This window comes from Paroedura picta, chromosome 7 (genome assembly GCF_049243985.1).
Source record: "Paroedura picta isolate Pp20150507F chromosome 7, Ppicta_v3.0, whole genome shotgun sequence".
Classification (NCBI taxonomy): domain Eukaryota; kingdom Metazoa; phylum Chordata; class Lepidosauria; order Squamata; family Gekkonidae; genus Paroedura; species Paroedura picta.
Window position 1 is genome coordinate 13,193,160 of NC_135375.1, and position 12,643 is coordinate 13,205,802.

Here is a 12,643-nt window from a genome sequence, read left to right on the forward strand (position 1 = left end):
TCACCACTAGATGGTTTGCCGGGAGTGGCAGGAAACAAATCCAAAAAAATTAAAAATTAAAAATTAAAAACTAAAAACTAAAAATTAAAAACTAAAAACTAAAAATTAAAAACTAAAAACTAAAAATTAAAAACTAAAAACTAAAATAAAATAATAATAATAATAATAATAATAAGGTAGAGAAAAGCAAAGTATAAAAACCCCAGTCTTCTTCTTCTCTAAAGTATCAACCAATCAATCAATTGAATATGGTCATCGACCGGCAAATTTCCAACGTGCAAATCAAAAACGCATTTGACAATTATACAAGTAAGTGTTAAATCTGATAAAACATGCATTAAAATGGTGGAGTCTACCCAGCAATTCATATGATGGGAATATCTTTCAACCAGGGTAGAAACTGTAAATATAAAATAGAAACCTGGCTATAAAAGCTACATTGTTGGCAATTCCCCAGTGTTAGAAGTTATTTCCTTTGCTACAGCATATTGTGCCTATCATTCAAAAGATACTAAGTGTGAAATCTTCTTCCTCACAGAATGACTTGAAAGGCATATGTTTGCTCCTCAAAGTCTTCTGCGATCCCAGAAGCAGAAGTGTTTTGTCTGCCTCCACGTGTCTTCCACATTCCTTGGGATGCTACACGGAAGCTTTGGTCTCACAACGCATGGTTTCATTTAGAGAAATGAAATAAACACAAAGCAGAAGCGATGGGGACAATAAAGCCTTGGCGGAGAAGCGACCTGACTAAGATGGGTACTAGAAACAGTTTTTTGAAGCTTATGGAGAGGCCCACTGTGAACAAGCACCCACTGGAGCAGACTTTCTCAACCAGGGCTTTGTGAAACCCTGGGGTTTCTTGACAGCCCTGGAAGGCTTTCCTGAAGGGGTGGGAGTTAATTTTCTTTCTTTCTTTCTTTCTTTCTTTCTTTCTTTCTTTCTTTCTTTCTTTCTTTCTTTCTTTCTTTCTTTCTTTCTTTCTTTCTTTCTTTCTTTCTTTCTTTCTTTCTTTCTTTCTTTCCCTCCCTCCCTCCCTCCCTCCCTCTTTCATCTATCTATCTATCTATCTATCTATCTATCTATCTATCTATCTATCTATCTATCTATCTATCTATCTATCTATCTATCTATCTATCTATCTATCTATCTATCTATCTATCTATCTATCTATCTATCTATCCATCCATCCATCCATCCATCCATCCATCCATCCATCCATCCATCCATCCATCCATCCATCCATCCATCCATCCATCCATCCACCCACCCACCCACCCACCCACCCACCCGGGGAATGGTAGAGGACAGGAAGGCCTGGAGGATCATTGTCCATGAGGTCGCGATGGGTCAGACACGACTTCGCACCTAACAACAACATCTATCTATCATATTTATGTACCGCCCTCGCTGGAGGCTCAGGGTGGTTTACTTAAAACGTAGAAAACCATACAAGAAGCAATCCATAACATATAGATAACCATAACATTAATACTATTAACTGATTAACCTTCTGGACTGAGAGGTAGGGTAAATACCAGTAAAGAAGGAAAGCACTAATGGAAGAAGATGGAAGAGGTTGATAAAGTTCAGGGTACTTATCAGACAGGAAGGAGCTGGCAGGCATACAAATAACTTCTAAAAGGCTAAATACATGTATTTGGAGTCTACGTAAAAAAAAGAGTATTCATGGTATGGATTCCTAAGATAATGGTAACAGAATATTTTAAAGGATTTGGAGTTCCGAGACTGAGTGAGTTTTAACTTTGCTCACAGCAGGTAAGACAGGCTTCTTGGGAGGGCAGAATAGAAATCAAACAAGCAAGCAAATACAAAATACTAAAAGAACCCTTCTCCTTCCCACTAAAAGTTTGAGGACACTAATTTGTCCTCAACAGATAAGTTTTGGGAATGCTGGACAATCTTCTTAAAATTAAGATTTGAAATATGCCCATCTAGCCACAATAAAATGTTCCACAGGATACAGTCACACAGTGGATCCTGCTACTGAACAACCACATCATCTGTTGGTTGGAAGTGCCATTAAGTGGCAGCCAACTTGTGGTGACCCCCCAGGATTTACAAGGCCAGAGAGGAACAGAGGTGTGGTTCGCCATTGCCTGCCGCAGCAAGACACCTTGGACTTCTCTGATGGTCTCCCATCCAGGTACTAACCCAGGCTGGCCCTGCTTAGCTTCCAAGACCTCACAAGATCAGACTAGCCTGGGCTACTGAGGTCAGGGGCTACATCTACAGCTACATCTAGGTCGACCTGACCCTTCTTACATAGAACAACAGTTTCTTTTAGAGCAGGAGCAGTCAACCTGTGGTCCTCCAGATGTCCATGGACTACAATTCCCATGAGCCCCTGCCAACGTTTGCTGGCAGGAGCTCATGGGAATTGTAGTCCATGGACATCTGGAGGACCACAGGTTGACCACCCCTGTTTTAGAGGGCTGTGGTTTTGTACCCTGCTTTTCACCACCCGAAGAAGTCTCCAAGTGGCTCACAATCACCTACTCTCCCTCTCCCCACAACAGGCAACCTGTAAAACTGGTGGGGCTGAGAGAGAACAAGGAATGGCCCAAAGTCATCCAAGCAGGCCTCATATGTCTCAAAGTAGCTTAAAATTGCATTCCCTTCCTCTCCCCATTATCAGGCGCCGTGGGAGGAAGTTGGGGCGAAGAGAGTTCTGGGAGAACTGGGGCTGGCCCAAGCCCACCTAGCAGACCTCCTGTGTCTCAAAGTGGCTCACAATCGCCTTCCCTTCCTCTCCCCACAACAGGCACCCTGTGAGGTAGGTGGGGCTGAGAGCTCTGAGAGAACTGTGACAGACTCAAGGTCAATCAGCGGGCTGCATAATCTCCAGATTAGAGACCACCACTCTTAACCACTGCACCATTTCCTTAGTAATTACTTGTTTTCATGTGGGACAGGCAGTGATAGCGGCTGTCGACTATGCTGAACAGCAATTTGGTTTTGACTGGTATGAAAAGCTGCCGCCAGGAGCTACCTGTGGTATCAATGGAGCACAGTGTGTTACACTCCGAAATTTAATCCATGCTTCACAAGGCCGAGTAAGATTTACCTGGGTTAACACTCAGATTTCAGGAACGGGAAACTCAAGTATCTTTCCTGTGGAATTTAAGATGAGGCTAGTTTAAATATTTTGCACAAGGCTTATATTTACCTGATGATCCTCTGAGCGGCATACTGGTGAAGGGAGCGGAACTGTGCTGACATGTTGGCTAAAGCTGCCAAACAATTTGTATGAAGGTATTTGTCCTGTGGGAGAAGAGAAGGAAGGGGGGTGGGTGGAAAATACGTCAATTTATCCTTCCCTCATACCGCAGGGGTGGCCGAACTGTGGCTCTTCAAATGTCCAGGAACTACAATTACTATGAGCCCCTGTCAAATAGCCAAGCAGGCAGGGGCTCATGGCAATTGTAGTCCATGGACGTGTGGAGAACTACTGTTTGGCCACCCCTGCTATTCAGCAAGACCTGTCCGTTTACTGGAGGTAAAATTACAGTAAAGACAAGCCAAGCTTGTGCTCTGATTTTAGGAGTAAGCATCAAGACTTAATTTTGTGCTATCTTGGGCTACAATACTTCAGGATTTTTAATTCTGTGGCTGCATGTTTCATCCTGGTTTTAAGGGGGGGGGGGAACTGAGTCAAACTACTTCCTTTACTCTTCTGGTGTTGTTTTAAATGTAAGAAATAACATATTTAAGCAACAGCCAACAATGGTCATGGTAAACTTAATTCACTAAAAACTGGTGTCCGATGTTCCAAATAAATGGTCTAACCCTTCATTTACAAAGTACAGCTTTCTCTTTAGAAGAAAAAGAGCTGATTTTTATACCCTACTTTTCACTGCCTGAAGGAGTAATCGCCGTCCCTCCGTCTCCCCACAGCGGACACCCTGTGAGGTAGGCGGGGATGAAATAGCTTGTGATGGGACTGCCTGGTCAGAACAGCACTATCAGGGCTGTGACTAGCCCAGGGTCACCTTGCTGGCTGCATGTGGAGGAGCCGGCTTGCCAGATTAGAAGCTGCCGCTCTTAACCACGCTCTTAACATACTGGCTCTTTGAGGATTTGATTTCCTTGAGATTTATGAGCCACATTTTGATTTTGACCGTTCACAGGCAAAACTTGATTGCCTCCAATATTCTGTATGTAGAATTGTTATTGCAGGCATTGCATGGAATGGCCTCTTATGTTTTCATACCCTCTTTTCCTATATAAATGTAGCTCATGTGCAAGAGGTACATCTGTAACATTTCTAACACTTTCTGTTAATGTTCATGTTGCCTTCCCTCAGACAAAAAGAACGTTTTGGGCTTTTATTTTTGCTCTGACACAAATCCACTTTCTTCTGAAATCACTATTCCTGAGGAACATCCCGCACACGGTGACAGAGAATGACAAAGATGCTCTCTCCCTCCTCTTACCCTCGTCCGTGTCATGTTGTACTGAATAGTTCTTATTACGACCAGTATCAAGAGACTCCCCAAGGAAATTTCTGTTAACACACGCTCTGAGTACCAGGTAATGTTCTTCAGTATCTGCAAAGAGAGAAAACAAACAGTTCTTCACTTGTGAACAGAACTCTATTTTCAAGTCAGTTAAAAAAAAAGATGTTTCCAGAGACAGGGGAATTAACAGGTTTGATGCACCACAGCTGAAAGTGCAGAAACACAAAAGGGCCTCTCTGGACTTTTCAGAAACCCTGATAACTATTGCCTGATAACAGTTCCATCTGATTCAGTGCAAACATCTGCTTCTGCTCGAGCCCAGTCCTCCATGCATGGTGTAGAACAGTGGTTCTCATCCTGGGGATCAGGACCCCTTTGGGGGTCGAATGATCCTTTCACAGGGGTCACAGCAGGGCAAGCAGCTTGGCTGGGGGGGTGCCATCCACACAACAGCCTTGCAAAGTAGATCGAGATAGAGCGTTCGTGTGTCTGGAGCAGCAGAAAAGAGCGAAATCGGCATGGTGGGACAAGAGGCAGAGCTGAACTGAGAAACCCAGGGAAAACCCCAATTTATATACAATCATGAACAATGGATCTTCACGCCATTGGTCAGTTTTGATTTAATTTCTGTGAAAGAACCCTTGCATAGTTTTATGGTTGGGGGTCACCACGACAGGAGGAACTGTATTAAAGGGTTGTGGGCATTAGGAAGGTTGAGAACCACTGATGTAGAAGGGCCACAGCCTATATTTGCATTTTAAAAATACAGGGAAACAGTGAATTTCATAATGAGATACCAGTTCACTCTGTTTTAAGAAGGAAAGCTCAAGAAAAAAGCTCCACATGCTGGAGTTACTCCTGATTACCTTGGGAGTCAATCCACAAGCACTGGAATCAGATTGGGCAGGGTTGTTCCACAGGTCTGCCCTTGCTGTGCATTACTCCAGCATTCCCATGAGCCCCTGCCAGGGAATTGTAGTCCATGAACATCTGGAAGACCACAGGTTGACTACCCCTGGCTTAAATAATGAGGGTTTTCAAGGGAAGGTCCTGTCAGTATTATTATTAGTGGTTTCAGAGTACCCCTCTTTTTTTTAAAAAAAGCCCCTACAATACCGATATAATGATACAGAGCTTTAAGTATAGTTTAAGTAAGTTCTCTGAATTTGCAACTTTCATTTAAAAAATGCCTTTAGTGCCTTCTGGAGATATAAGGAAAAAGGCATTTCTCCATGAAGGAAAGGGCTAGAGACAAGGAAGGAAGGAAGGAAGGAAGGAAGGAAGGAGGGAGGGAGGGAGGGAGGGAGGGAGGGAAGGAAGGAAGGAAGGAAGGAAGGAAGGAAGGAAGGAAGGAAGGAAGGAAGGAAGGAAGGAAGGAAGGAATGGCAAATTCATGATAACACCAGTATTATATCGATATTTTAGAGCAGTTTTTAAAATAAAATTTAAATCATTGTTTGGGGGAACAGAGGGCATGTTTTAATGATAGCAACAGTCCAATCATTGAGAAGTGGGCTAGAGATAGGTGGGACAACCCCCCCTCCAATGGAAACATTTCACATTAGAAAAAGTCAACTTGGAATCAGTTTCCAGAAAAACATTCGTGTAAAAGCGCTCTCAAAAGAGCCAGGAAAGAAAATGAGAAAAAAGAAACCAAAAACTAAAGGGACAAATATGGACATGGAAATCAAGGGATACGCCAAAGAAGTATAGGGCCAGAACTGACAAAAAAACCAACAACCAACCCATGAAAAATGCCCTTCAACAAGCAATGCTTAATACCATTTGAAAACTATCTAGGAACTACATCTTAGAAAGTGAGATACAGAATTCCACAGACAGTTACATAGAGTTCACTCAGATATGATTTTTGCAAGTGAGCTTTTCTACGGTTCGGTATACAGTTTCAATTCGGAACTGTTACACTTTGGCTTAAAACAAAAACAGAAACAGAGTCTTTATACTATTCTATGACTTTCTGTTGATTGCTTTGGAATCTTGGTCGACAAATACTGAGAATTAAGGAATTAAAGGTCTAAGAAAGAAAACTTAATTATGGAGGGAATAACCAGTTCTGTTCTTTGTGACGGGCAAAGCATTAGGGGAAAAACATTACACTGTGTTTGTGTAATATTCTTTAATAAATATAGCCATTTGGATACAAAGGGGGGGGGGAGAGTCAGCTCTGTCAATGTGAATGGATTCCGGTGCTTTTTGTGGTTACATTCAATTGAGCTTTCCCTACCAGATTAATATCATTTTGTGGTTGAAGATGCGCCTGGTAATTAATGCTCCACAACTTATCCGTGGCTTCCTAGATGGAGTTCTCACTTGTAACCTATAGTCAGCACATTAACAAACTATTTTCTGAAACTGCGGGCCCTGCGGGAGCTATCAATGGGGCCTGTAAGATGTGGGGCCTGTAAGACGGAACTCTTCCACCATGTCTATGGTTGAGGCCAGTGCAGGAAAATCTGTTTGGGTCCCCCCTCAAGAAGACCCACCATTTGACTTTGAGCATCATGGACGATGACCGGCTACATAGCCCCTCCATCGTTCTGGCAGCAGGCGTAACGTTATGGGGAAGGACTGATTTTTACCACCATGCTGTATTGTGTAATGTAATTTAACGGGGTTTTATTGATGTGGGATTTATAGTGTCACCAAGACATATGAAGAAAGGTTGGTGGAGCTTAGTCTGTTTAGCCTGGAGAGAAGACGACTGAGAGGGGATTTAATAATCATCTTCTAGTATTTAAAAGGCTGCCATATAGAGGATGGAGCAGAGTTGTTTTCTCTTGCCCCGGTGGGATGGACCAGAACCAATGGGATGAAACTAAGTTGGTTCTTATATGCCACTTTTCTCTACCCGAAGGAGGCTCAAAGTGGCTTCCAATCACCTTCCCATTCCTCTCCCCACAACAGACATCGTGTGAGTGAGGTGAGGCTGAGAGAGCCCTGATATCACTGTTTGGTCAGAACTGCTTTATCAGCGCTGTGGCAAGCCCAAGGCCACCCAGCTGGCTGCATGTGGGGGAGCGCAGAATCAAACCCGGCATGCCAGATTAGAAGTCCGCACTCCTAAACACTACACCAAACTGGCTCTCACCAAGCTACACCAAACTGTTCCTCTTCCTATTATTATTTTAATAATAATACAATAATAATAAAACTGGATTGGGCACAGGCAACTATTTGTGTGAAACTGTTGGGAGAAAGCGATCTTGTGTTTTTGATCTTCTTTCCGAGGAAGCCAAAACCACACCTTAATTTCAAACACAAAACCCTTTGACCAGACAGGAAAGCTTTTGCGGTTTCCTTGTGGGGGGGGAACACAAGTAAGAGTCTATATAATCAGTGACTTATAAAATGGTACTTACTAAATTTAATCTTAAATATCAATAAATAAGCGTGGGCATCACACCACAAAAGAAAAAAAAACAAGTTCCTGCTACAACACAGTCGATGCAGTTATAAAGGCAGAACGTGCGGCTGAGGGCGGGATGGAGCGCCCGGCCTGACGCAGCAGGTCCTAATTATTTTTATTTTCTCAGTCTTCAACCATGGGATGAAAGCCGCTTCCTTCCAAAGCAGCTAAAATTAACTAGCAAAGCGGCGTTTCAGGGGCCTCACTTGCTCCTCGCGTTCTTGACCAGAGGTGTTGGGGTGGCGTGGATACAAAACGTGTAATAGTATCCTGAGCAGGCATATCACATTTTTATCCCAATATTACAAAATCTTCAAGGGAGATTCATCACGGCTTCATCCCAGAATCTCCAGTGGCATTACCATGCTGCAATTTTTTTACAAGCGGAATGCTGAACAAGTCCGTAATTAAAGCCACGGGGTACTCAATCAGTTACAGCAAATGCACAAAAGTTACTCTTGTTCTTTTGAGAAACTAATGTGAATCAATCTGACTGTACAAATTTAGACATTTGCCCTTCTTTACTGTAATATCCTGGCTGGAAAGTGCCATCAAGTCGCAGCCAACTTTGGGTGACCCAATTGGGTTTGGAAGGCAAGTGATTTTTGATGGTGGATGGCCCATTGCTTGGACTTTGTTGGTGGTCTCCCATCCATGTACTAACAAGGACCATCTCCGGTTAACTTCTGAGATCAGACAAAATCGGGCTAGTCTGAGCCATTCAGGTCAGAGTATTAATATTCTACTTGCCCGTCAAATATTTTCAGCATTTACAAACTGGTGTTTCTGCCTACCACACAGTTCTCGGGTACTCAGCATCCCGTCTGGATGTGAGGAGGATTGATCAAAGGTCAGGGGTCTGGACACCTCATAGATCTACTTATTTTTATTTATTTATTATTTGGATTTCTATACCATCCATCCCAGTAATACGGATCTTCGCTGCACACAAGATTTTGAAACTGGGGGAGACACTAGATAGCTCTGTCTTTCTGCTCATCAAGGGGAAGTGGATGAGCCCATTACGGGAGATGAGTGCCAGAACATTTTCTAAATCAAGAGAAAGTTCAAAAGTAGTTGAGAAAGCAGTTGGGACATGGAATGATGGGAGGAGAGGAAAAAGGTGACCCAAAGTTCAAGTCCAGAGGCACTTTTAAGACCAATGACATTTTATTTAAAGTAGCGATCCCCAACCTGTGGGCCGCGGACCATATGTGGTCCTTTGACTAATTGGAGGTGGGCCCTGAAGGATGCCTTCTGCCCCCCCCGGACCTTCACTTCATCCCCCCCCCGGCCCTTTACAACACACTTTGGGTGTCATTGTCTCCCATCTCGTTGCAGAGAAACAAGCTCAGGGTTCCCATTGATTTGTCATTGTCATGAGTTAAAATTTCCATGAAAATAAAATGTTCCTTATGTTCATTGTTGTGGCGTGTCTGTATCTTATTTTGAAGGGATGTTTAAACATTACCATAGCGATCAGAGAGCGTTAGGGCAGTGGTTGAGAGTAGAGGAGTAAACTACTTCCCCCCCACCGGGCCTCAGTAAAATTGTCAAGCGTTGAGTGGTCCCCAGTGATAAAAAGGTTGGGGACCACTGATTTAAAGTACTAGCTTCAAAGCCCGTTCTTAAGAACAGGCCTTGAAAGGGTCCCCTCCCCTCGCTCCTGGCCAGGCAGCTTAAGGTGGCCTTGACTGGCAGCTCTCAACCAGATCAAGTGGGGCGGGTGGGAGCTGGGCAGCTTGTTAGCAGGGCCGTCAGAGCTCCTTAGCAATCCTTAACGAGCAGTCAGCAGGCCAGGAGGCCCTTGTCAGCAGGGCCAGCCTAGCAGGCCAAGAGGCCCTCGTTAGCAAGCCCTCCACCACAACCCTTTATCCAGGGCCTCTCCCCATACCTGCTGCTGGCTCCAGGCACTGAGGCCTCTGAGAGAAAAGAGGCTAGAGTCCAGGGACAGAGGGCGGGAACTGCAGGGGCAGGGCCAATCAGGGCAAAGCTGGCTGCACCCTGATTGGCCCCATTCCAACTTGGACAGCCGGACACCTCCCACCCCCTAGGCTGTTTCATAAATATATAGAGGAACAATAATGGATAAGGATATGTGCGTGCACACTTTTTGAGAAACTTTGTTCTGCTGCTTCAGACCAACACATCTACCCCTCTGAATCTGTGTGAAGAAACACAATTCTAAATTTCCATATAGGGTTGGCAAAAGCTGTGGGCTTTTAAGTAGCTCTACAAATTTTCAAGTGATGGGCAGAGCATTTAAATTTCAACTCTAGGTAGATTTTTTCCTCTCGATTTTAATAAATATCAACTCAAAAAGGCAGCGTAAATACGCAGATGAGAAAAAGAAAATAAATTTGGATAATGGTGAGCTCAGAACACCCTCACCATCAATCTAATCTAGCCTTTCTCAATGTTCTTCTCATTGAGAAACCTCTGAAACTTTCTTCAGGCTTCGAGAAACCCCAGAAGTGGCGCAATCGTGCTGAATATGGTTGGGAAGCAGGACTGTGGACACGCCCACCTGGGACTCCTCCCCTTCCCATGCCCATCACTGGTCCTGAGGGGGGGGGTCGACTTTTATCGGATGATATATGGTTATATCATCCAATATGAGCCTCCGGGGAGGGCGGTATAGAAGTATGATAAATAAATAAATAAATAAATAAAATATATATAACAATTAATTAACTCCCATGCATTCAGGAAACCGTTCCGGAGCCATCAAGAAACCCCAGGGTTTCTTCTTGGTGATCTTGGGGCAGTTCCAATTCTCTCAGAATTCCTTCAGCCCCATCTGCCTCACAAGGTGTCTGTTGTGGAGAGAGGGAAGGGAAGGACTGTCGGCCATTTTGAGACACACAAGGTCTGCTTGGGTGATCCTGAGCCAGTCACAGTTCTCTCAGGACTCACTCAGCCCCCCCTACTTCAGAAGGGGTCTGTTGTGGGGAGAGGAAGGGGACTGTCAACCACTCTGAAATATATGAGACCTGCTGGGTGATATTGGGCCTGTCACAATCCTCTCTGAACTCTCTCAGCTCCACTAACCTCATAAGGTCTCTTGTTGGGAGAGGAAAGGACGGTGATTCTCGGAAGTGGCGGGAAATAAATTGAAAATCGAAATAAAACGAAATTGATATAACATTGCTTTGCGACTGAATAAGGTAGAGAAAGGCAGGAAATCTTGAATGGAGTTTGGAAAGACTGGCATAATCACCCTGAGGAAAAACTTCAAATGCTTACAAGGAAACTGACTTCATAAAAACCAGCCCAGCTGAGACCTAACAAACCAGGTGACAATCACCTCCAGAAAGTTACATTCATCCTTATACCAATGTACATTTAATATCTATTTATGTCAATTTGCCATCGTGTAGAACTTACCACTTCATGAATGGACCGATTGAAGCCATCATCTTCAGTAAGAATCAACAAAATTATGAGAGCCATGTAGACATGGTGCGAGTTTCTTTCTTCGACATGATAAAGAATCTCAAGAATGGGCAAAACCTTGAAGAGGATGATGATGATGATAATAATAATAATAATAATAATAATAATAATAATAATAATAATAATAATAATAATAATAATAGCACTTCAACACATCCCAGACCAAAGACCGTTTTAATTCTGTTTTATTTCATAATTCAGAAACTTTAGAAAAAAAGGGGGGAGTTAAAAATCCTTCTAGTGACATAAAATGCTTAATGGTCTTTCGTTTGTTTGCTTCTACTGCCAGAAATTTTTTTTAAAAAGTAAATAAACTCCAGTGAGGATACATATAACTCAATTCCTCATAAACAAGAATCCCAGCAATGCTTTTAAAGGGGGATCAGCACATTCTGAATTTGCAGAGCACCAATGTATAGCACAAGACTAATAACTGTAACCTCAGGTGCAAGGCCTTAACGTTTCGCCTGCAGGACTTCTCTGCATTGTTTTAAGAAGCTTAGAATTTGAGGCTGCCAATGAAGTCAATAGGCAATGGATTCAAGATGGACTAAAGCAGCAGTCCGCAACCTTTCCGTGGCTGTGGACCGCTGCCACGGGGTAGGGGAAGACGGCGACCCGGGGCCCTGCGCATGCGCGGCAGGGCCGCGCAAACGAGCATGTGCGGACTTGCCGCGCATGTACATTTGCAGCCGGTGGGGCCGCAAACGCGCATGTGCGGTGGTTTTGTGCATGCGTGGCCCCCGCATGCACATTTGCGCCTCGCCGGGAGCGCAAATGCACATGCACGGTGATGCTGTGCATGCGCAAAACTGTCGCGCATGCACATTTGCAGCCCAGCGGATACAAATATGCATGTGTATCAAGTCCGTGCATGCGTGTTTGCGCTGCTGGCATGCCTGCGGCCGCAGGTCCCTCTTCCCACCCCTCCTGAAGCAAGAAGCTTGCCGGGCTGCAAGCTAATCGGCTGCCAAAGCGGCCTTGTTCGTGGCCTGGTGTGCTTCTCACTGTGGGTGTGGCGGGGAGAGGGAGCCGCGGACTGGCGCTGAGGCCTTTGGCCCGGGGGTTGGGGACCACTGGACTAAAGGAAATACTTCATTACACAGAGAGTGATTAAAATGTAGAATTCATTGCTGGGGGATGTAATGATGGCCACAAGAAAAAGCAATTTAAAAGGAGATTCAATAGATTAATGGAGGATGTATCAATGGCCAATAGCCATAGTGAATGTGGGGAATCTCTGCATTCAGAGGCACTAAACCTCTGAATCCCAAAGCCAGGA

The 12,643-nt window shown here is 44.1% G+C and overlaps 1 protein-coding gene across 4 annotated transcripts in view; it reads right to left on the reverse strand.

Annotated features, from left to right (window-relative positions):
- Positions 1-12,643, reverse strand: part of DYM (dymeclin) — a 231,024-nt gene that overhangs the window by 116,955 nt on the left and 101,426 nt on the right. For all 4 annotated transcript variants that reach the window (XM_077346761.1, XM_077346758.1, XM_077346762.1 and 1 more), the window contains 3 exons: positions 11,293-11,418; positions 4,455-4,568; positions 3,188-3,282 (listed from right to left, as the gene is read on the reverse strand). In XM_077346761.1, coding sequence (XP_077202876.1) covers positions 3,188-3,282; positions 4,455-4,568; positions 11,293-11,418 — 335 coding nt within the window. The remainder of the gene's footprint in view (positions 1-3,187; positions 3,283-4,454; positions 4,569-11,292; positions 11,419-12,643) is intronic.